The 22900-nt window shown below is 40.8% G+C and overlaps 1 protein-coding gene and 1 long non-coding RNA gene across 2 annotated transcripts; one reads left to right on the top strand and one right to left on the bottom strand.

Moving 5' to 3' along the window:
* Positions 1 to 1166: 1166 nt before the first annotated feature.
* Positions 1167 to 3530, bottom strand: LOC121668355. Its single transcript, XR_006017350.1, has 2 exons — positions 3024 to 3530; positions 1167 to 1496 (listed from the first exon to the last, which is right to left on the bottom strand). It is a non-coding gene; the product is annotated as an uncharacterized LOC121668355 (long non-coding RNA).
* Positions 3531 to 3652: 122 nt separating this feature from the next.
* On the top strand, positions 3653 to 15284 carry GDAP1 (ganglioside induced differentiation associated protein 1). The gene is made up of 6 exons (XM_042036094.1): positions 3653 to 3924; positions 4216 to 4408; positions 5678 to 5851; positions 8186 to 8280; positions 8729 to 8843; positions 12930 to 15284. The coding sequence occupies exons 1-6, from the start codon at positions 3874 to 3876 to the stop codon at positions 13310 to 13312; spliced, it is 1011 nt and encodes a 336-aa protein (XP_041892028.1). The 5' UTR covers positions 3653 to 3873; the 3' UTR covers positions 13313 to 15284.
* Positions 15285 to 22900: the final 7616 nt, after the last annotated feature.

A 22900-nucleotide genomic window follows, 5' to 3' on the forward strand; every position in this document is an offset into this window, starting at 1 on the left:
TTTGGGTTTCAATATGGACAATTAATTGATCTGATAAGAAAAAAAATAGGGTTTTTTTTAACTTGCATCAATCTTTAATGACACATCTGACCTAGGTGTTTCTTGTTAATATCATGGAGTGAAAGGTGAAGTAAAGAAGTGTCTTGGGGTGACTTTATGATGTGTATCCCATATCTCTGCCCTATGCCCAGAAATTAATTCTTGTGCCTTTCTATGCCTTTAAACTGAGCCTGAGAGCAGGGAGGAATAACTGAGCAAAACTTTTTCAAAGCAGTTTGCAGCTTGTTCAAGGTCACACAGAGATAGAGACTTTATTTTCAGCTGTGGCAGGAGAGCGAGAGGGAAGGGAAGCACCCAGCTTGCTTTTCTTTCCAGCCAGCTTTCGGCAGTTTTTTCCCCCAGCTCCTTTTCCTCTGGAGAGTTGAACTTTTGTTTTCCTGGGACTTTGTTTTTTTCCTTTTCTCTCTGCTGGACTGTTTCAACATCAGAATACACTGGGAGGACTTTCCACCGAGGTCTTGGCCCTGGAGGTGGGCCCACCACCCTGTCCTAGCTCCAAGGAGGGGGAGAGAGATCTACAGAAGGACTCTGAAATTTCCCCCAGGTTTCTCTCAGCAGAGCAGGAGGCTTTATCATTTAGCATTATTATCCTTTTCCTGTGTGTTTGTTAAATAAATAGTTTTTATGTCTTTCACTTTCCCTTGAGGAAAATTTATTTTTTCCCGAACCTGGCGGGGGAGGGGTGGTTGTAGCCTGCCTTCTCTCAGAGGATATATCTCTAAATTTGGCCAAACTGGAACAAGAAGAAAATTGATTACCAGAATACTGATTTCCAGATCTTTGACCCATTTTATATAACTGTTTATCAAATTGATTTTTATTTTTTAGCATTAGATGTGAATGTTGTTTTCTTTCCATGATGTGAAAATACGTGCATTAAAAAAACTTGCAGAGGGGCATGCTTATATACATATATTTTTGTAAACATATGTAGGCTAAAAAAGGCCTGAGAGGCCATGTAGAGAAACAGGGCAAGAACATCAGTGTGGTAGGAAAATGATTTGTCACACAGAGCTAGGGGTCTGCTTGAAGCCACAAGATGCCAAGATGCCAGTAAACTTTGCATTTGTGCTGCTTGTTTATTCACGGCACTTACACATTAAACGTGCCTTTAAGGAGACTTTTATTTAAGTTGTGTAAAGCCTTGTGTAAATGCATGTGGAACAAGGTTTTCCAGGACGTGGTGAGTTTTTTCACAATCTGGCCCTTTTGCTTGCTTTTCTGAGGGTATGAGAAGGTAGAGGGGCAAACACAGGTGGATGGATACGTGCTCATCCTGAAGAGAAAGGAATCGTCCCTGTTTCTTCATCTCTGGAAGAAGGTTCCACGCACCGTATTTTGGAAAAGGGAGGCCTCGTGTGGTCCGGCGTGGTAACAGCCCTGTCGGGCTGGGGGGATCCCGGCCGCAGGCGCTCCCTCTTTCGGCTGAACCAGGACTGTAAACAGGGACACCGGGATTTATCATAGACTCATAGAATGGCCTAGGTTGGAAGGGACCTTAAAGGGGCCTTAAAGATCATCCACTTTCATAACTCCTGCTATGGACACACTAGACCACATTGCTCAGAGCCACTTCCAACCTGGCCTCGAACATTTCTCAGGGTGAGGAGTCCACAGCTTCTCTGGGCAACCTGTTCCAGTGCCTCACCACCCTCACAATAAAGAATTTCTACCTAATATCTAATCTAAACCTACCCTCTTTCAGTTTGAAGCCATCCCCCCTTGTCCTGTCACTATATGTTCTTGTAAAAAGTCCCTCTTAGTCTTTCATGTAGGCTCCCTTCAGGTACTGGAAGGCCACAATTTGGTAACCTGTTCTTTTTTCCAGGGTGAACAATCCCAATTCTCCTAGCCTTTCCTTATAGGAGAGGTGCTCCATCGCCCTAATCATCTCGTCCTCTGGACCCGCTCCAACAGATCAATGTTCTTCCTGTATTTCATAGCAATATGGATGTCTAGGTTAGGAATAAGAAACACCTGTATATGACTGCAGCTGCTTATCTGAACAAGTCTGAAGAAGGAAATACTGTTCTTACTGGTCTTTCTTTCTTTGTTATAAGATAGATACATTTCCTTGCCTTTCTAGACATCTAAACCAGGTAACAAAATAGAACTCAAATACAGAAGTCCATGTGTGATATTAAATTAATGAGCTGAACCAAGAGAAACGGAGTAGTGGTTTATGTGGTAATTGACAAAATGACAGCATTTTGATTTAAAGGCAAAATTAAGGAAAGAAAGCAAAACAGAAACCTGAAAGAGTGCCTAGTTCATGTAAATTTAAAAACCAGTTCCCAGTTCTTTGCCTTGAGTTACTGTAAGATCTAGCTGTGAGGAACAGCTGTACAGCAGCCTAGGCAGGGACCCGTGAGAATCTCTGTATATCGGTGAGTCACAGGTTAAAGCCCCAGTGCATGAGAGGATATTCCAGCATTCTTACCTTAGACATGTATCTTGAAGAGAGGTAAAATCCAGTGTAACGTATTTATCTCATGCCATCGAGTGCATTGTTATTGTCAGTTCTAAGCACATTCTCCAACTTTTTGAAGAATAAAAATTAAATTAAATTCCCCCAAATGTGGAATTTACCATCAGTAACACTGACTGCTATCAGCTGGGATTTGTGAGAAGCCTCTCATCATGCATAAAGAAATTATTCTGGCTTGTGACTCTACCGGGGAGTAGTCTCTGAGGAAGGCATGGGGCTGCCCTTGTGCCCACTCCCATGACCAGTACAGGGCTGGAAGCTGGCTTTTTGTTTCTTTCCTTTTTATTTATAAGATTTGTCCATTACCTTGTCTCAGTGACTTAAATCCATTCCCTTGCTTAACATTAGTCAAAATTACCCTTAAATATTATTGGGATAAAGCTCTCAACATACTAGGTTCAGGTCTTTAAGATACTAATAGTGGGGTTTATCTGTTATACAGAAATGGCACATGGGTCTGAGTTATCAGGCTTACCTGAAGCAGTCGCCCTTATTGGGAACTGAGCAGTCAGAATGAAGAGAACAATATTCTGGACTCTGTAATCTCTATGTGTTTTTTCACTTTGCTAAAATCTTCCTGCTGCTGCTGATAGAGTCTAATGTACTATCAGCAATTGCATCTTCTAAACCATCTCCAGTGTAAGATACAGAGGAGGCATTTCCTGATGATGTAAGCCACTGATTGTTATCAAATGCTTTTCAGAAAGGACCTTGCTTCACACAGGGAGAATGAAAAAAGCCCTGCAAAACTGTTCAATTTTCTAATTTTGTCTAGAATAAAAAAGTAAAGAAACATTCTCTCTTGAGATTGAAAGAACTCATCTGGAGGCAAAAGAAGTTACTCGAAAGCTTTGTTCCTTCTTGCTATGACTCATTTTGCACTAGAGGATCTATGCCCACAGGGTCCAATTCAGGATGACTTATGGTAGTTTTTTTTTTTTCTTCTGTCCCAAGCGCATGTTGCCGTTGTGCCTGAAATTCATACGGGAAGCACTGGTTCAAAAAAAAAACAAAAAACCAAAAAAACAAAAACAAATATAAAAGGGAAAATCCTGCCATGTGACCTTCCCTACTTGCGCATCCATCTTCCTGCGCTTCCTTAGGGGATGCTGCAGACGGCTTTGCAGGCGGTTTCCCCTTCAGAAGGGCTGTCCTCCGAGCAGTGAGGGTGGAGGGCAGACGGGGGTGTCCCCCCAATACCCCGGGCATTCCCTTCGGTTAATTTCCAAGCGCGGATCGGCGCGGGGCGGGCACGGCCGCTGCTCCTGGCCCGCGCTGCCTCCTGCCCCGCCCGGCGCCGCGGGCCGAGCCGGGCCGAGCCGGGCATGGCGCCGCTGGTGCTGTACCACTGGACGCAGTCCTTCTCCTCGCAGAAGGTGAGGGGTGGGCGGGGACGCGGGGCGGCGGCCTGCGGGCCCCGGATCGCCGCCTCCCGCCGTGCCCACAGCCCCAGCGCGCCCGCGGCGGGATCGGGCGGGAGGGATGGAGGGATGGGGGATGGAGGGATGGAGGGATGGGGGATGGAGGGATGGAGGATGGAAGGATGGGGGGTGGAGGGATGGGGGGTGGAGGGGAGCGGCCGTGGGTGCGCCGAGGCGGGGCGGGAGAGCGGCCGGGCCCGGCCGTGCGGGGATGCTGCCCGGGTGACCCGGGCCGTGCCGTTCCAGGTGCGGTTGGCAATAGCCGAGAAGGCGCTGAAGTGCGAGGAGCACGATGTGAACCTGCCGCTGAGCGAGCACAACGAGCCGTGGTTCATGCGCTTGAGTTCCTCTGGAGAAGTACCCGTCCTGATCCATGGAGAAAACATAATTTGTGAGGCAACGCAGATTATTGATTACCTTGAAGCGACGTTCGTAGATGGTAATCCCACAGGCATTTCAAATGTGGTTCTTCCCCTCACCCCTTAGCTGCAGCAATGCTGGGAGCAGCTCTGTCGCTTCAGGACTCTTCATGTGGGGCAGAAGATGTTTATGGCCTCACAAGTAAATGGGCTCTCCTAATAATTAGCAGTGTGGGTTGAAAACATGTTCCTGTAAACTGAACTGAAGGCTTTCCAGCACCTTCATGAGTAAGCCTTTATAAGTAAAACCTACCACTCTCCTCCTTAGCCCTTCATGAAGGATGGAGAGGCCAGGAATGGCAGCAGCACTGAGTTGCACTAGCCCTGGTGTGACACTGCCATGAAAAATAGCATACTGAACAGAGCTGCACAACTGCCTTTCTCGAGCAGGTCCATATTCTCTGTGAGATAAGAAGAAACATGCTTAATTCCAGTATAATCTTCAGTGGAACAAGGGAAGTAGAATGAGCAAATTATTTTTGGAGCTAAAATGGAGTGAAGAGGTAAAAGAGCAGGAAGGGAAACCTTTAAAGTGATTGTGTGCAGGCTTTTGAAGTTCTTTGTGCCTGTTCTGATGAAAACCAAACCAAAAAAACCCAAAACAACAACACTGCCCCCCAACAAACCCAAAACAAACAAAAACACCCTGTCTCAGTTTTTGAAGGAAATGCAAAGCTGTATTTTGTAGAGGTGTGAAGATGGCAGCATTTTGTATTTCAGGGATTTAGTGCTGCGATTTCTAAGGCATGAAAAAAACATCAGTGTATAGTGAACATAATTTGTGCTGCCTTTTAATCAAAAAAGGAGTCAGGGCCCAGGTAGGTTGAGGGTAGGGTAAAACTCAGTGATGTGTAGGAATACTTCCAGTCATGCTTTGAGCAGGATTCCTGTACTATAATTTTTACATCATTGCAGCGGTAGTAATGTTTCAGCCATAACAATATCCTGGAATTTTGGGTGTGCCCAACTGTGAGAGCATTATAGGGCTGTATGTCATGGTCACCGATTCCTAGATGTACGTAACAGAGCTGAGTCTGGTTTTCTGATTTGAAAGCCCCTTAAATATGTGTTTATGTGGTTTGCTGCATAGGAATTGGAATTATTAAGACATTTTAAAATGAACTATACATTTCTCTGAGCTGCAATAACACTGTTGAGTTATGCTGGGGAACAGTGAAGCTTTCTTAACTGTGGCTGTGTCACCTGTCCCAGCTGGACATAACTGAATCAACTTTGGTCAATTAGATGATTCTTCTTTTCCTAACTTTGTTTTTAACTTTATTTTGCAGAGGGAGTACCAAGATTAATGCCAGAAGAGGGGAGCATGTATTATCCAAGGGTGCAGCACTATAGAGAGCTTTTAGACTCCTTGCCTATGGATGCCTACACACATGGCTGCATCCTGCACCCCGAGTTAACAGTGGACTCCATGATTCCAGCCTATGCTACCAGCAGAATCCGTAGTATGTACTGGTGTAGCTCTGAATGTCTATAACTTAGTAGGTTGCTGCATTACATTCATCTCCTTTCTTAAGTCCACCTTAAACACAAAATATTGAGCACAGTTGATGAATTTTAGTTGCAGTCCTTGATGATTTGTTCATATACTTTTTATTGATTGTGTATTCTGTTTTGATTTGAAAATGGGAAAGAGGAAGTGTTATTTTTGAGGTATCTGTGGAGATAATTTTTGTATCATGGCAAACTTTTAATTAATGCCTTTATGTTTCCTTTTATGTATCACAAAAGAACTAAGTAGTTCTAGGACAAGGATCAACTCCTGACAGCACGGCTGGATAATGATTTCCTGTTTACAGTTACATTCTGAGATCTCTGAACTTTTTGTCAATGTCAATGGTTTATATACTGTTGATTTTTTTTGTCTGATGTTTTAGAATGCTCGGTAGAACAAAGTCAAATACTGCAGAGTCTCTGAAATATAATACAACTATACTAGTAGTAAGTCCATGATATCATAAAAGGGGTATGTATTAGTTTGAGAAATCCTATTTCCAAAAAAATGTCTTATCCTCCTCCTTAAAATTTTTGGCAAGTCAGTTCTCTTACTGGCCATTTTGTTATGGTGTCAGAAGTGAAGGCAGGCAGTTAATTTTCCATGTAGTTGCATGAGTGATGTTAGAATCATAGGATCATAAAGTCATAGAATCATAGAATGGCCTAGGTTGGAAGGGGCCTTAAAGACCATCCAGTTCCAATGTCTCTGCTGTAGGCAGGGACATCTTCCACTAGATCAGGCTGTTTCCATCCAGCCTGGCCTTGGACACTTCCAGGGATAGGGAGTCCACAACTTCTCTGGGCAATCTGTTCCAGTGCCTTACCACCCTCACAGGAAAGAATTTCTTCTTCATATCTAATCTAAATCTACCTCCTTCAGCTTGAAGCCACTTCCCCTTGTCCAAGAACATGAATTATTCTCTTACATCAGTGCATTGTCTGGTTTGGTGGTTTTGGTTTTTTTCCCACATGTGAATGCTAACTGCTTATTGAACGATTGTGCTTTATCATAGGCATTGTGGATAGTTTTTCTTTTTCACATGTTAATAATCAGTGCTTTTGTTACAGTTCACTTTACAACATTGTCTTCTGCTTTCTTGGTGTATGTATTCTTCCCCTCTAGCTTCTAGTTGGTATAAATTGTTCTCAGTTTGCACATGTTCATACTGGTAGAGCTAACATGTAGAGCTCATCTTAGTTTTCTTATCTTTTTATGCTTAAAGCGTAGCCTACATTTTTTGATTTGAAGCATTTTTTTGGAAAGCCTGTAGATGTTTCTTAACAATTCCTTTGCATGTTCAAACATCTCCTGGATGGTTTAGTTTTCAGCTTGAAACACTGGGGTTTTTTCAGAGTGCTAGATATAATAAGGCATGAGCCAGTTGTATTTATGCATACCAAATCCAAGTAAGTAATTAATTGCATATGTAAGATTTTAGTTGTATGAGTACATCCTTCAATTTCTTCATACACTATATTAAAGGATGGCTTTCACAGTCATGTTGAAATGAATACATAAAACAGTGAGTTCATTATTCTCTAGAAAGAATTTTATCAGTTTAATTTTTAAGACTTAATTGTAGCTAAACTTTATTATCAAGTACAAGTGAGAGGTGATTCATGCTCTATAATTATTTTGTTCTTGGTTTATTATTAGAAATACTTATTTTTAGAAGAAGATTTATTAATCACTATCTTTTTGTATTCTAGGTCTGTAAGTGTGGTATTTTCTAGCAAAGCCCCATTTTAAGGAAAAGGCTATACCCATGTAATAGAAATCAGTAGAATTAACTTCAACTTTTCACATAATTCCTTCTTTAAATCATGTAATGAATATTTTTCTAGCACATCCACATAGTTCTTAATGAACATTTCCAAAAGGATCACAGACTCTGGCTTCACATTTTAGCTAAATGAAAACACCTTGGTTCCATATTCAGTGGCATTTAGGCTTTTGCTGTAAAATTATGCATGTGACCTATGGTGACCTTCAAAAAATCTCAATGTGGGCCTACCAGCACTTTAATATTGCAAACTGATGAGCTGAAGATGTGGTGGGTCAATTTAAAAAGCAGTTAAGTTTTCCAAAATGTGATGTATTTAAATCCTAACTTGGTACAGATGGTGTATTGAAGTAGTACTTCCCATTTCTTTGGTATGGTAATTTTATGCAGGCAATTGATCAGTTCCTGTGGATTGCATTATGAGTATGTTTGGATATTTAATATTTGTCATTCCTTTTTTTGTTTGCCTTGGTTTTTGGTTTTTTTTTTTTTCATCAGGCCAAATAAGTAACACAGAATCAGAATTGAAGAAACTTGCGGAAGAAAACCCGGACCTCCAAGATGCCTATATAGCAAAACAGAAGCGCCTTAAGGTAGGAAACCCCATGGTATTGGCCCCTTTATTAAGGGCTTGTTAGTGTTAGATGTTTTGGTCGCAATATAAACATTTGTTTCACCTGTCATTACCAGTAATGTCATGCAGTGGTTTAACCCTTCAAGGCATGTCCTCAGATCAGCTACACACTTCAAGTGTGTGCTGAAGTACTGGACTGGTCCACGGACTTCTAAGGTGAGTACATATCAGTGCTGGTGTTGGGCTGTTGAGCACCCTGCAGGGGGAGGCAAACCTTAATATCTGGCATCTCTAAAGTTTTTCTTCTGTTTTCTGAATTGTCGCCAGTATCCATGTAGTATCTAGCTGACTATGTGGAGAAAATACCATTTTATGAATAAACACTGTAGTATCCTAAGTATAAGCTTCTCTGATAAAAGTAGAAACTCTGTATGATGATTAAAACACTAACCTGTATGTCTATTTAGTCTAAACTGCTGGATCATGATAATATAAAATACCTAAAGAAAATACTGGATGAACTGGAAAAAGTTTTGGATCAGGTAGAGACTGAATTGCAGCGGCGAAATGAGGAAACACCAGGTGAGTAATTATTCTTGCTAAATCCTGTTAATATTTCTGTTTGAGGATACTGAGTAAACTTGTTGACAGCACCATTATAAAACAATTTTTAATGTGTCAGATTTGATACTTCCAGTATATATTGATCTATACATCACAGAAGGGATCAATACTGTTTTAAGTACTCGCTTACTTTACTGTTCCTGTCAGTGAGTTCTCACTATCTCATGAGAGTGCTTGATCACATTTTCAGCAAAATGAGTATAATCAGCTGAACAATTTTTTAATATTTTATCAACAAAATCAGAAAAAAATTAACTACAGAATGTTGATGTTACAGGTATAGGCCTCAGTTCACTATAATGATCACAACCTTAATGTTTAACACAGGTTTATTATAATCTTGTGCAGACATTATGCTGATATTTGTGGTATATGCAGGATAAACAATCTGGATAATCATTAGGCAACCCCCTTCCCTCACCCTCTTGGAAAGCAGTCCTGTTTACCTGCCTCCACCCAAATGAAAGTCAAATTTTTCACAGAATCACAGAATCATCAAGGTTGAAAGAGACTTTTAAGATCATCTAGTCTGACTGTCAACCCAGCACCATCATATCACCCCTAAACCATATCCCACTGTCCACTGCCCTGGGCAACTTATTCCAGTGCCTCACCACTCTTTCAGTGAAAAACATTTCTAGTATCTAATCTGAACCTCTTCTGGCACAACTTAAAGCCATTTCCTCTCATCCTGTTAGAAAGGACTGGCCCAAATACTGAGCCCTGGGGAACCCCACTAGTGACCAGCTGCCAAATGGAATGTAACTCCATTCACCACCACTCCCTGGGCCTGGACATCCAGCCAGTTTTTCACTCAATGAAGAGTGTACCCGTCCAATCCATTTCTCCAGGAGAATGCTCTGGGAGACAGGTCAAAGGCTTTCAGATGTCTAGATAGACAATATCCACAGCCTTTCCCTCATCCATTAAGCAGGTCACTGGTCATGGAAGGGGGTCAGGTTGCCCAAACAAGACCTGCCTTTTGTAAACTCATGCTAGCTGGGCCTGTTTCCCTGGTTGTCCTGCACATGCCATGTAGTGACACTCAGGATGGTCTGCTCCATGACCTTTCCCAGTCAGGGAAAGGATGGATGAGGAGGTCAGGATGGCAGGTCTGTAGTTTCCTGGATCCTCCTTCTGACCCTTCTTGTAGATGGGTATTACATTTGCTGATTTCCAGGAAACAGGGACTTCTCTGGTTAACAAGGACTGCTGGTAAATGATTGAAATGACTGGCAAACTTTTGACAGCTCCCTTCTTACTCTTGGGCACATCCCATCTTGACCCATAGACTTGTGGGTGTCTAACTGGCATAACAGGTCATTAACCATTTCCTCCCAGATTATAGGGTCATCACTCAGCTCCTCATGACCACCTTCCAGCTCTGGGAGCTGGATATCCTGAGGACCTTGGGTCTTGGTATTAAAGATAGAGGCAAAGAAGGCATTTAGTACTTCAGCCTTTACCTCATCCCCTGACACTATGTTTCCCCTTGCATCCAGCAAAGGATGGAGACTCCTTAGCCCTCCTTTGGCTGCCAATATATTTACAGAAACTGTTTTTGTTGTCTTTAACTGCAGTGCCCAAATTAAGTTCCAGTTTGGCTTTCTTTCTAATCTTCTCCTGCATAACCTCATGACATCCTTGTAGTTACCCCCCTCCTTCCGGAGGTGAGACACAGTCTTTTTTACTCTGAGTTCCAGCCTAAGTTCCCTGTTTAACCAGGCCGGTCTTTTTCCCTGACAGTATATGGGGACCTTTAAGAATTCCTCCTTAAAGCTTGCCCATCCTTCCTGTACTACTTTGCCCTTCAGAACTGACTGCCACGGCACTCTGCCAATCAGTCTCCTAAGCAGTCCACAGTCTGCCTGGCAAAGGTCCAAGGTGGCAGTTCTGCTGGTGCCTCTCCTTACTTCATCCAAGTAAGGATCCACTTTCAACTGAAAACTCCATCATTTCATGGTTGCTATGCCCAAGACAGCCACTGAGCACCACATCACCCACGAGTCCTTTTCCAGTTGAGAGATGTTCTCTTCCACACACTCCAGGAGCCTCCTAGACTGCCTCCTCTCCACTGTGTTGTATTTTTAGCAGGCATCTGGCGGGCTGAAGTCCCCCACAGGTACAAGGGCTGGAAACTGAGAGACTTCTGCCCGCCTCTTGTAGAATACATCATCTGCCTCTTCATGGTGGCTAGCAGGTCTGTAACACAGTCCTCTGTGGACATCTGCAATGCTGACCTTCCCCCTGATCTATACCCACAGACACTTAACCTTGTCAGCATCCTAAACTTTGTTAAAATGGGATTAGCCTTCTGCTTATTCACAGCGTGGTTCAAGTCCCAGTGGTGCTAATAGAAGTCCTTCCCCTGACTTCTCTGGGAACTGCATGAAGCATCAGTCAATATCAACTGCATCTGCTCAAATCAATAACTTTTTACATTTAGCTCTATAAATAGCTGTTGTAATAAGTACCGGTTACTATCGTAACTGTAGGTTTGAACCAGCAGTTGAAAATCTAGATTAAATTTTCTACTGACTCAACAGTGAAAGAATCAAAGAAAATATTTTCGCTCATACAGGATGGAAGGATTTTGTTCAGCAAACTACATCTGCCATCAATTCCAGCAACCCCTGTCCTTTCTCTGCTAAGTAGCCTTTCCAAGGAGTCAACTGATACAGTATTGATAAGCTTATGAAAACTGCTGGGATCACAGGATTTTGTGAAACATAGGGCTATTGCCTGTGATCTGTACTGCTCCAGGTCCTGGTCCAACTCAGAGCTCCTGCTTCTCTTGCAACTGCTTGAATCCCTCAGCTACTGCTGCTGCCACTGCAGGCATCTTTCTTTCACACAGGATAGGTTCTTTCTTCTTTTCCATCACCTTATTTAATGCACTGGATGAGTTCCCAGGTATCCTTTCAGCAGCCTAGGATATGCTCCTTTTCTACAGAGGCCTTTCTTTCACACCTGCGTAAACAGTCAAAATGGACTGGTACCAGCTTTGTGCCAAGCTGTAGCTTTTCTCTGGTGGCAAATGGATTGGAAAGGAAATTGCAAAATTTCTCCATTTCCAGAGAGGTGCTGCTAAGTGTTCATCCCAGTGTTTTTGCATGCCTGCTGTGTGGGACAAGCTACAAAAGTTACAAATGAGAAGGGAACAGCATAGTTCTCCCTATTCAAGATCTAGGCTAGAGCAGAGTACTTATGCTGGCAGCTGTGATAGCTGTGCTGGCTATCAAGTTTCATATCCTGGGTTTCAAAAGCTCTTGGTATAGTCAGTACACGTCAGCCCTTTCAGGTGATGGTTCCGATCACTGACAACGAAGTGTGATGCTGCCTGGCAGTGCCTGCTCTGAGCCATCCCAGGAAGATTCACCTCTTTCCTTTGACTGGAGAGGGTACCTGGGGTCTCCACCTGTGCTCCTGACTAGTGGTGAGCTATGTGAATATTTGTCATTTCTCAAACATCTCAGTGTAAAACCCCCATGGTTTGGGGTCTGAGAGACACAAAAGAGTGACGAGTAGACAAACTCCGTCATCTCACTGAGCTGATACATTTGGTGCAAGTCAGTCATCTGATCCATTCCTTTTTGACTTGAAAGCCTCCAACAAGTTAGCTGGAGCTAGTTCTTGAGTGAATGCCATCGAGGTGAGTGACACAGGCAAGAAGACAAATCCTTCAGACAAGTGGTAGCTTTTCAGTAAAAGCTAAACTGCCTTCTTCCTTTCCAATTCTATTTAATTCAATCCATCTTTGAGAAATGTAGTAGTTGAGGAAAGTAAGTGTTTACTGTGGGTTTTAATTTATGAACCTGGAATGTGGATCTTTTTTCCTTAACAAATATAGGCCAGGCTGCTGAGCCTAAGGCTTTACAATATTGTGGTAAGAGTGGACGGGGATTAGTAAAATGTTGATTGATTAAAGTAATATTTTAGCTGAAGTGTTTTTGCTGTTTATTAGATGGTACTTTGAAATAGCACTAAACCAAATGTGCTTATATTCCATTAATTCCTAATCCTTTACGTTTTATCTCTGCTTAGAAGATGGAAATCAGCCTTGGCTCTGTGGTGATTTCTTCAGTCTGGCAGATGTATCACTTGCTGTCACATTACATCGCCTGAAGTTTCTGGGCTTAGCAAGAAGAAACTGGGGAAATGGAAAGCGGCCCAACTTGGAAGCTTATTATGAACGTGTCGTGAAGAGAAAAGCATTTTACAAAGTTTTGGGACACGTCAACAATATATTAATCTCGGCTGTCCTGCCAACAGCATTCCGTGTGGCCAAGAAAAGGGCTCCCAGGGTTCTTGGCACCACCCTGCTGGTCAGCATGCTGGCGGGAGTGGGTTATCTGGCTTTCCTGTGTCTTCGGAAAAGATTTGCCAATATGGTGCTATCGATTAGAACCAGGCAAAATTATTTTTAGACCCTGTCTGTCCCTGGTGGTGATTGGAGGACATCTCTACTCCCCAGGAAAATATCCTCAATAAAATATAAATGTAGAAGAACAATTATGTCTGTGAAGTAGAACATTGTCACACAGTAATCATCTCCTGCTGCTGTATAATTGGGTTGGCAATGCTGACATGTTTTTCAAAAATATATGTTGGGGGGAGGCAAAGGAAAGAAGAGACTTTTCAGCCAAGGGCCTATAACTGTGACAGTGCTTTCTTAAAGTGGTTTGTGTCTCCTTTACCCAGCAGCTGACCTAATTAAAATGCTTTTATTTAATAGATATGCAGCAATGTGACAGCTTTTCACTGTAGATGAAATGCATTACTGTGCAGAAACCAGCATTGTTAAAATACTGAAAATAGCTCTTACTTTAAATGCTCAGAGTAAGATTTAAGTGTAACATTGTGCCTGTTGTATATGGGAGCAAGTTTCTCTATACTGATTAATGTCTGTTGATTTGCAGTTGGGCCTTTAGGAATGTGTTAAAAAGTAATCTTGTGAAGCCACTTTTGTCACTGTATGTTCATGCAGCAGTACAGGAAAAGACCTGAAACAGGTAAGAACAGCAGTGATTTGTGCACCACACAAGTGAAATTCTCCAGAGGCATCACTGGACAGCAGATACTAGAATTTTGCTGAAATACAAATGGGAGTGAAAAACCTGACACTTGTCTTTCAAAAGCCTTTTGGGCTCAGCTGCAAACTCTGGCAGAATCAAATCAAACTATCTTAGTGCACATTTGCTGCTTTCATTGGGGTGGCTTGATACAGTTAGCTCCATATGAGTGTCCCATGTACCCTTTCTTGTTTCACTTTGAGCACTGGCTATTTTTTGCACACTTCTTGGCAACATTAGCAATTGCATGTGCCTCTATAAAATATTTGCTCACAACGTGCCACAGCCAACTAGAAAACATATGCACAGCAATGCATTTTTGTATAAGTAATTAAAAATAGTTCACTATCTATCAGTCTGGTTAGATTGAAGGTAAAGCTCTAATTTAGCAATCTCTTTACTTATGGATAGGGATCGTGCTGATGGTAAGTGAAAAATACAGTACAGTTTGCAGACAGATGATTTGTACTGCTGAATTTTTGCAAAATTGCAGTCTTGTAGCATGGAGGAAAGGTGTAGAAAAACATTTTGATTACTTCCTACTACTCAACAGATGCTGTGAGTTTTATTAGTTTAGAACTGAGCTCCTGTTTCAACAAGAAATGTACATTTACCTGAAAGTAGACATTGAATCATTTTGGAGGAAAAAAAGCGTTTGGAAAGGGCTGAAAATTCTCATGACTGTTTGGTAAGACTTTTGTATGCCTGATGAATGTTTGAAAGCCTCTGTTTTGTTTATAAGTTGTACACAGCTGCAACAAACAAAGCATAGCTTTAAGTGTTTGCCTATCAAGAATCAGTGCTAATGGGCCTAAGTACATTTTAGGTTCGGTGCTGGTGGCTGTGGTCTCTGCACAATTGCGTTTAGGTGTCAAGAAGATCATCTCAAGTTTGCTGGACAGAACTGAGGCAGTTTCTGTCTGGGCAGTCTCACCATCTAACACATATCAATATGGATAAAATTATTGAATACTCCTGCTTATTATTTAATACTGTACTAGTTGTCTAGCAAAAGTAGACCTAAATCTCATTACTCCTTTTCAGTAATAAGAAGCATCTTACCTAGGAAAAAATGCGCTTTTTTATTTGTTAAAAAGACACTTTTATATAATTACATTTCATGACCCAGTTGTTCTCAAGAACTTGTTGAATTAAATGTGCTCTATTTAGAAAAGCTTTATTATCTCTAGAGTGAGTTTAATCCAACAATACTATTAATGTACTGGCAGCTTTAACTGAGTTTGTTGTTTGTGTATTGCAGTTCATCTGCATTTACTTGTAGCTATCAAATTCCACTAAGTTAATAAACACAGAGTAAGACCTGTAACTTAATGCTTCCCTAGCATGTATTTCTGTCAGACCATCTGTAAAGTGTAATTTGATCAAGTCATAGCAAAATTATATGTATACAGCTTAGCTTTCTTTAGAGTGAAGTGACCACCAGATGTCAGTGGTCCTCCAGGACTCTGCTCTGGCGTTCCTCTGAGGCAGGAAAACACTACTTTTCACAGACAAAAAGCTTGTGATCTCAGCATAAGAGGGTTGTGAGCAGCCTCATCAGACGAGCAGTTTGTCCAGAGCTCTGGAAACAGCTGCATGGGTCAACCACAGGTTTTTTCTCTGACACCTGCCACTTATGCTTGTGTAGTTTTTACACTGGGTAAGTGAGAAGCCAAAGTTGATATAATACTTCACATGAAAATGAACATTACTGAACAGCAATTAAGCTTGTCATCTGCAAGAATGAATGTGGATAAAACTTCTACTGTTGAAAAGTTTGGATCCCTGGTTTGATTCATGTCTGTTAATTCAACTGTTCAATATCCTACTTATTTTCACCACCCTGAAGTACTGTGTACATTGATTTCTGTACAGGTGGCAGCAAAAGGCTTATCCATGATTAAATTCCTCAAAATAGGATGATATTTAGAAGCACATATGCTGCATTTAGCTCATTGTGCAGGATATCTTTTGTGCTTGTAAAGTTTCTTTTCAACCTGGCTTATTTTCTTTCTGGTAGGTCTGTACTATTTTGATTTGGTACAGAAGCAATCTTCTAGTTTTCATTTACTATTTGCTCTCATATAATGCATCAGATATATTTCATATCTTTATGTGGGACCTGCACAATAGCCATCAATTCTAAGACCACTTTCTAGTCTTGTTTATGTCTTCTGTGTCAATAAAACAAAGCACATTTGAAGATTACACAGTATTGCTGTAAGGAGTCTGATGCTATTCAAGGAGAGAAGCCCTTGAACACCTTTTAAACCAGTCTAAAAGGTGTTCAACAGTTTGCCTTGCATATATATGGAAACAGCAGTAACGATGTTTTCTTTTGTTGTCAGTCTGAGCTGTATATGTATGAGGTTCAACAAAAGCTATCAGTCTGAGCTGTATATGTATGAGGTTCAACAAAAGCTATTTGATAAAGTAAAAAAAAAAATAAGGAAGGCAAGCAAGTTTTTTGTACTTTCAATTAATCCATAAAAAAAAAAAAAAAAACAACGCAAAAAACCCCCTCCACTTCTGAGTGTGTCCCTGATTCATTGTTGAGCTGCAGCAGAGGGGGCTTCTTTCTGTAAGGTGCATGACGAGCACATAGTCTGTGTCCACACTGACATTGTCCTTGGTGAGACTAAATGGTGTGCCCCATTAAATGTATGTTAGTCTGGCCATAAACTGTCCCCCCCTTTTTTTTCCTTTCACTGTACGAGTCTGTATTGGGCCTCCTTCCTTGTTAAGCAGAAGAATAAATAGCAGCACTTGAGGCTTGAGTGCATTGCCTCTCACTGTCTTGAAAATCAGGAATGCCTCTAGGATCAGGTGGACAGCTGGTAGGGCTTGAGTTTCAGGAGATTATGACACCTGTAGTCTGTGCACCAACTTTGAAGTAGCCTCGATGTTTTAGCATTAATCAGAAGTATACACAGAGCTCTTGCAGTGGAAAGCTTATGTCTAAACAGACAAGAGGCAAGAGCGAATGCAAAGGTGAGTACAGCAAGTATAAATTCCTTGTCCAGGTTCACAAAGCCATACCTCCACTTTTGCATGTCACATTTTTAAAGGCATTTTTTACTTAAGTCTGAGTTTTAAGGGAGCAAGGAGCTAGTAAGCTTTAGAGAGCAGATTGGCATGCCCTAATGCATGAGGATTAGAGAGAGCAGCAGATGGAAAGTAGGTGAAAAGTAGTGCGTCTAGCTAGCTGGAGCACACTGTGCTCTGCAATAAGGTGTATGACAGATTATTGTTTGCCAAGGCCTCCTTATTATCTCTCTGTTTAGCCAATGTTAGACAAAGAGGTGTAAGGTTGTGCTTAGGCAATTTATAAGATGTGCTGAGGAAATCAAAAGCATGTAGAAAAATCCCAAACAAAGTATGCTGGGTTTTGTTCCCTCTTTTCTCTATAAAGAAATTTTTAGTTTTGGTGCAGTCCCAAGTCATAAAGTCAGGCACTCAAAACTCAGGAAATTCCAGAAGCCAGAGTTCTTACAATACTGTTAACTCACTCATACAATACTTCAATTGCCTTTTTATTTCTGTTTTTCTTTCTAAGTTACAATCATGGTGCTTTATTTAATGTGAAGTTAAAAATGTTGCACCATAAAATACTTAGGCTGTGGATAAGCTTAGTGTTGTGGGAAGAATCTGTTGGAATCTGCAGATCTGAAGGCCTGACTATTTCTGTGCTTTAAATCAGCATCAGTATTTACTACAGTTTTAAATACTCATCAATAATTATATAAATGTGTATTGTGTAAACTAACCCATAATAGCATGGACCAGTATTAATCTACTTTACATATGGTAATATATATTGATATTCTATATACATATACACTATAGTATCCCTATTAATCCCTTTCATATTTCATTTGCTAAAAATGGCTAATTGACAATCATTTATTTTAGTGTATTACTTGCCTTTATAAAATAAATTTGCATTTATATAGGTAAAATTATGAAAATTTCATGTAATTGTAGAATTATAGAAAATTTTGGGTTGAAAGGGACCTTAAAGAGCATCTAGTTCCAAGTCCCCTGCTGTGCACAGAAGTCTTCCCCTTTCCTTATTTACTCTGATAGCATTATAGAGTATTTGATAACATTGGTTACATTATGACTGTAGGGACTTGAGAACATACATGAATGTATTTGGTGCTTCATGTTAATTGATCATCCAGATCAGAATCTGCATGCTACTGCATTTGGACTGAATAGAAAGCTTTTTTCAGAAAGGTTACCTAACTTGAAGCATTTGAGCAGATGATGCCTGTGTTTCCATAAGCAGCAGAAAACGGAACGTTCATAGGGCCAGACCAGATGTGAGGGGACCACTGGTTCTGTCACCTGCTCACTGAGGCATTCACCTTACACAAAGTGGAGTCCTTCTCCCCCACTTTGTATTGAAATAGGTAAAACTCAGAGGTAGAGACAAAAACTCCTCGGTCATGGATACAGGCCCTAAGCAGTAGGTTGCAGAGCCAGGCTCCCTCTTTCCCAGCACAAAACACATCTGTCTTTACAGAAATCAGAGGCCATTCCTTTGACAAAAGGGAGTTTGGACGTGTAGAGGGCTGAGACTGCCAGTCACTCAGCAGCTTGATGGAGAGCAGGGCCTGCCACACAGCTTCCTCTGCCAGCTGTGTTTAAAAGCCAGCAGTTAGCAAATGCCGAGCTCTTGGTAAGGATGTCTTTAGGTACATAACACAGGTTTGGGGAAAGGGAATGAATTCCAGGCTCTGGAGCCCAAATGAAACAAAAGAAAAACTGTCCAGAGAAGTTCCATCACTATAACTTGTGGTCCAGCTCTGTGTGGCTTTTCTGCAGGTGGAGAGAGGCTTTTGGATTGCTGCTTCTGAGGACATATTGTTGTATCTCACTTCAACTATTTAACTGAAATCAATGTAAAGAAGAAGAAATATCTGCCTCTGTTGAATACATGGTGAAGCCAGCCTCCCAATACAGATATTTATGTTGGATCACTGTTCAGAAAGGTACTGTGAAAGCATATGTTTTGAACTATGTAACTCACCTCAAACACCTTTACACAAGCCTAGACACTGAAGTAGAAAAATTCAAATTAGAGGTCTGGATTGCACCCCAGAGTCAGAGGCAGTAAAAACAGAAAGACCTATTGTTTAGATTTTTAGGTCTTCAGCTAGAAATACTTCCAGAGACAAAGATCTCACAGGAAGTCTGTACCAGATACTCTTTGTCCAAATCTTGTGCCTTAAGAATTTGTGCACCCTTCTGTTGTGCTGAATTAAAGACAGCTCTAAAATACAGAATCCACTAAAACTTAGACAGGAAACAAAATTGGCCAGTGTTGCAGTAATGGGGGTATCAAGATTTCAGTTTCTAACAGAGAGCCAAATTCAGATCTGGTATGAGTCATTGCTACAAAAAATGTAGTGGTGCATCTACTTACATGGGATCTGAATTTGATTTTAAAGTCATTATGACATGAATCACATTTTACAACTTTGCCTTGACAAGTTTTGTTTTAATCAACCTATTTGTTACAGAGACAATGAGAGCTGTACAGTATCTTTCTGAAACAAAGGAAATATGCATAACTTAAGCTTTTAAAAGCTGTGTAAGCTTTTAATATGGGCATATATATATATATATATATACTGAATCAAAACTTTTGGAACATGGAGTTATTTTTGGAATAAAGAATTCTTTTAAAACAAGTCCAAGAATGTATGTTTAGGAATGATTCCAGAACAGCATAACAAGTTTTTTATTCTTTGGATTTGAAAGAGAACCAAAAAGCTATAGCTGACTCAATTTTTCTGTTGTTAACTGCCAATTTTAAGTGTGATACAAGGAAGCTCCAGCAAATAAAAAGATAACAGATTTATCTTTTTTGTGTATATATATAAAATATATAAAATAACTGTGCTTAGCTAATTTTCTTAGGTAAATCATACTGGATAAGAGTTCTGCCTCTTGTGTGCTATAAGAAATCAACAGTGTATTTTTTGTGCAAAGTAAGAGATGGAAATATTCCCAAAATGGCTGGCAGAACAACATTGGCAACATTGGCTGAGACTGCAGTTCCACACCCGTAGCAGCCCACAGAAGTGGAAGTCCAGCAGCAACTGAAAAGAGGCTCATTGCAGTCCAACAGCCTTCTGTGACAAGTGGGAGGAGAAGCAAACCAAGCTTCAAACCCAGTGCAAGAAGTGGCTGTGCTTGAAGTCAGAAGTCCCTCAAGGTGGTTGCACAGATAGATACCGAATGTATTTATCAGGTTTCTAGCGTGTGTTTTTATGTGTTTCTATGTTTTTTGTGTTTCTAGCATCTGTCTAACTTGGAATGAGAGAATACCTTGGTGTTTACACATTATCAATGACCATAACAGTTGTCAGTCCAGGGGTAATGTATTGGAGAAAACTTACATATGGAATTCTGGAATCAGGAAAAAGTTTGTATCTTGTGCTTAAATTTGTATAGAAAATGAATTGAGGATGTATTTGTGAAGAAAAGCATATTCATACCTTGCTCTCAGCAAGAATTGATTCTGAAATGTGGTCTTTAGCCTCACACTTCACACTGACATGCTTCAGCACCATGATGTTATGGGAGAGAACAGGGACAGGGAGACTCAGAAAGAGGACCTGAAATGCTAAGTTATATTAACAGGCTGATACCCTAAGGTTTGTGCTTTGTTTGGTTTTGTTAGTTTGTTGGCTTTTTAATAAAAAATAAACCCACATCTGATTAAGTGCTACACTGAGGCGTGTACATTGCTGTCGAGAGGGAAATGCAATCACAAGGTGTTGTCTGTTGATGAAGGAGTAGAGACTTTGCTTTCTGTGCATGAGAATTTATCTGAACATCTCTGCTGGGGATGAAATATGTGAGGAGACAAGCATTATTATTACACGGTTCGTTGACTCATTCAGTAATGATTCTGTTTAACAAGAGATTCTGTAGTTCAGTCACAGCTGAAAACTAATTCAAGATAGCAGTAATTTCCCTGCTAGCCTCCATTAACAATTTATTAGGTATTACCAAATTTTATGTTTTTGCATGTATTATAATTAATTTCACCACACAGCCTTCCCTCAAAAGTAGTTTTGTTCTCCCACACTGCAGTCCTTCATCTCATGTTTGTTTGTACAGGACTAGTTCTAATCTCGGCTGTTTGCTGTATAACCTGCAGTTCCCCAGGCTCCTGTTGGCTGTGGGCACTTTGTGTAATGGTTCGTCTTAGAATCATAGAATCATTTAGGTTGGAAAAGACCTTTAAGATATTAAGTCCAACTGTTAAACCAGCACTGGCAAGTCCACCACTAGACCATGTCCTTGAGTACCACATCTATGCATCTTTATACACTCCCAGGGATGGCGACTCAACTGCTTCCCTGGACAGTCTGTTCCAGCACTTGACCACTCTTTCCATGAAGAAGTTTTTCCCAATAGCCAATCCGAACCTCCCCTTGTGCAACTTGAGGCCATTTTCTCTTGTTACTTGGGAGAAGAGACTGACCCCCACCTTGCTCTGCTACAACCTGCTTTCAGGTAGTTGTAGGTCCTCCCTGAGACTCCTTTTCTCTAGGCTAAACAACCGCAGCTGCTCCTCATAAGACTTGTGCTCCAGACCCTCTACCAGCTTTATCCCTCCTCTGGGCATGCTACAGCACCTCAATGCCTTTCTTGTAGTGAGGGACCCCAAACTGCACACAGTATTTAAGGTGTGGCCTCACCAGTGACATGTACTGGGGAATGATCACTGCCTTGCTCCTGCTGGCATCACTATTTTTGATACAGACAGAGATGCCATTAGCCTTCTTGGCCACCTTGTTTGCTGAGCTCAAGAAGGCAAGGAATTTATCAAGCTTTATATGCTCTGAAACATGGTTCTTGGTAATAGTAGCTGCTTGGCAATTAGCTGTAGTTGATATGACAGATACTTTTGGTATTGACTAGCTTTCCATGAGGAAAACATATGCATATTTTGAACTTATTTCAACACTTTGGGCTCCAGTTCCACCACTTATAAATATAACTGCAAGCTTTGTGTGGTAATCTGCAAAAGAAAGTGACAATTTTTCAGACATTAAATGACAGAGATATGTTTTATATCATGAATACTTCATCTGTAGTACAATGATCTGTTTGAGACTGCCTGTTATAATTCATCAGTTTACTTCTCAAAACCTGAGAGCACTTACAGCTCCCGCCTGACTCAGTAAGACTGTGGGCAGTTAGAACCTCTGGATCAGGTCCACAGTTGATGTCCACATTATTATATATAATGTGGTCCATGTAGACGGGTAAGGTTTAGAATCAGGTCCTTTTCAAATGTAAAAGTCCTTAAACTAATTGCTTATATGGGCATATCTGAGACAGCATAGTGTAGCAGGGATCGGTAGATTGGTGATTTGCCCAAAAGCAGGTGTATCCCTTTACACAAATTTGTGGAAAATTTTATTTCTTTTTTAGTTGAACTAACATTTTCTGTGGTTTATCTTTTGACTCTTATATTCAGACAATCTAAACATAAGATTAAACCTTTGCCAGGTAATTCACTGGGTAGCAATTGTAAATTTTTTTATCCATGGATCTTACTCAACTCATTCAAATGGTCTGATTAGAAAGTATTTTAAAATACTTAGCAATAGTATTTCAATCATTCTGCCATTGTTCCAGAACATCACCTGGTGGAAAGCTCAACAGAAGTGCAAATGTTTACTTCTCTAGTTTGTACTTTAAAACTTTTCACTTGCAAAGAAGTATTGAACACAGGATAAATAAAGCACAAAAAAAGCACCCCAAGCACCAGAAGAGTTAGTTAGCTGTTTGGGAACATGAATTGACTCCTTCCTCAAGCTGGAGAAAAGGCCAGTAAGTTCCTTCATAAATTATTTGGTTGGTTTTTTTTTTTGTGCTACATGGGAGACAGCTAAATTTCAGATGAGTGCAAGT

The sequence above is a fragment of the Corvus kubaryi genome, unplaced genomic scaffold (genome assembly GCF_017639235.1).
Source record: "Corvus kubaryi isolate FWS band 111438036 unplaced genomic scaffold, C.kubaryi_AGA036_p1.0 37385, whole genome shotgun sequence".
Taxonomy (NCBI): domain Eukaryota; kingdom Metazoa; phylum Chordata; class Aves; order Passeriformes; family Corvidae; genus Corvus; species Corvus kubaryi.

Excerpts from the sequence above, each read along its gene's own strand:
- GDAP1 (XM_042036094.1), top strand. The coding sequence starts at position 3,874 with ATGGCGCCGCTGGTGCTGTACCACTGGACGCAGTCCTTCTCCTCGCAG. Across the intron at positions 3,925-4,215 it reads AGTCCTTCTCCTCGCAGAAG|GTGCGGTTGGCAATAGCCGA; the intron begins GTGAGGGGTGGG and ends GTGCCGTTCCAG. Across the intron at positions 4,409-5,677 it reads TGAAGCGACGTTCGTAGATG|AGGGAGTACCAAGATTAATG; the intron begins GTAATCCCACAG and ends TTTATTTTGCAG.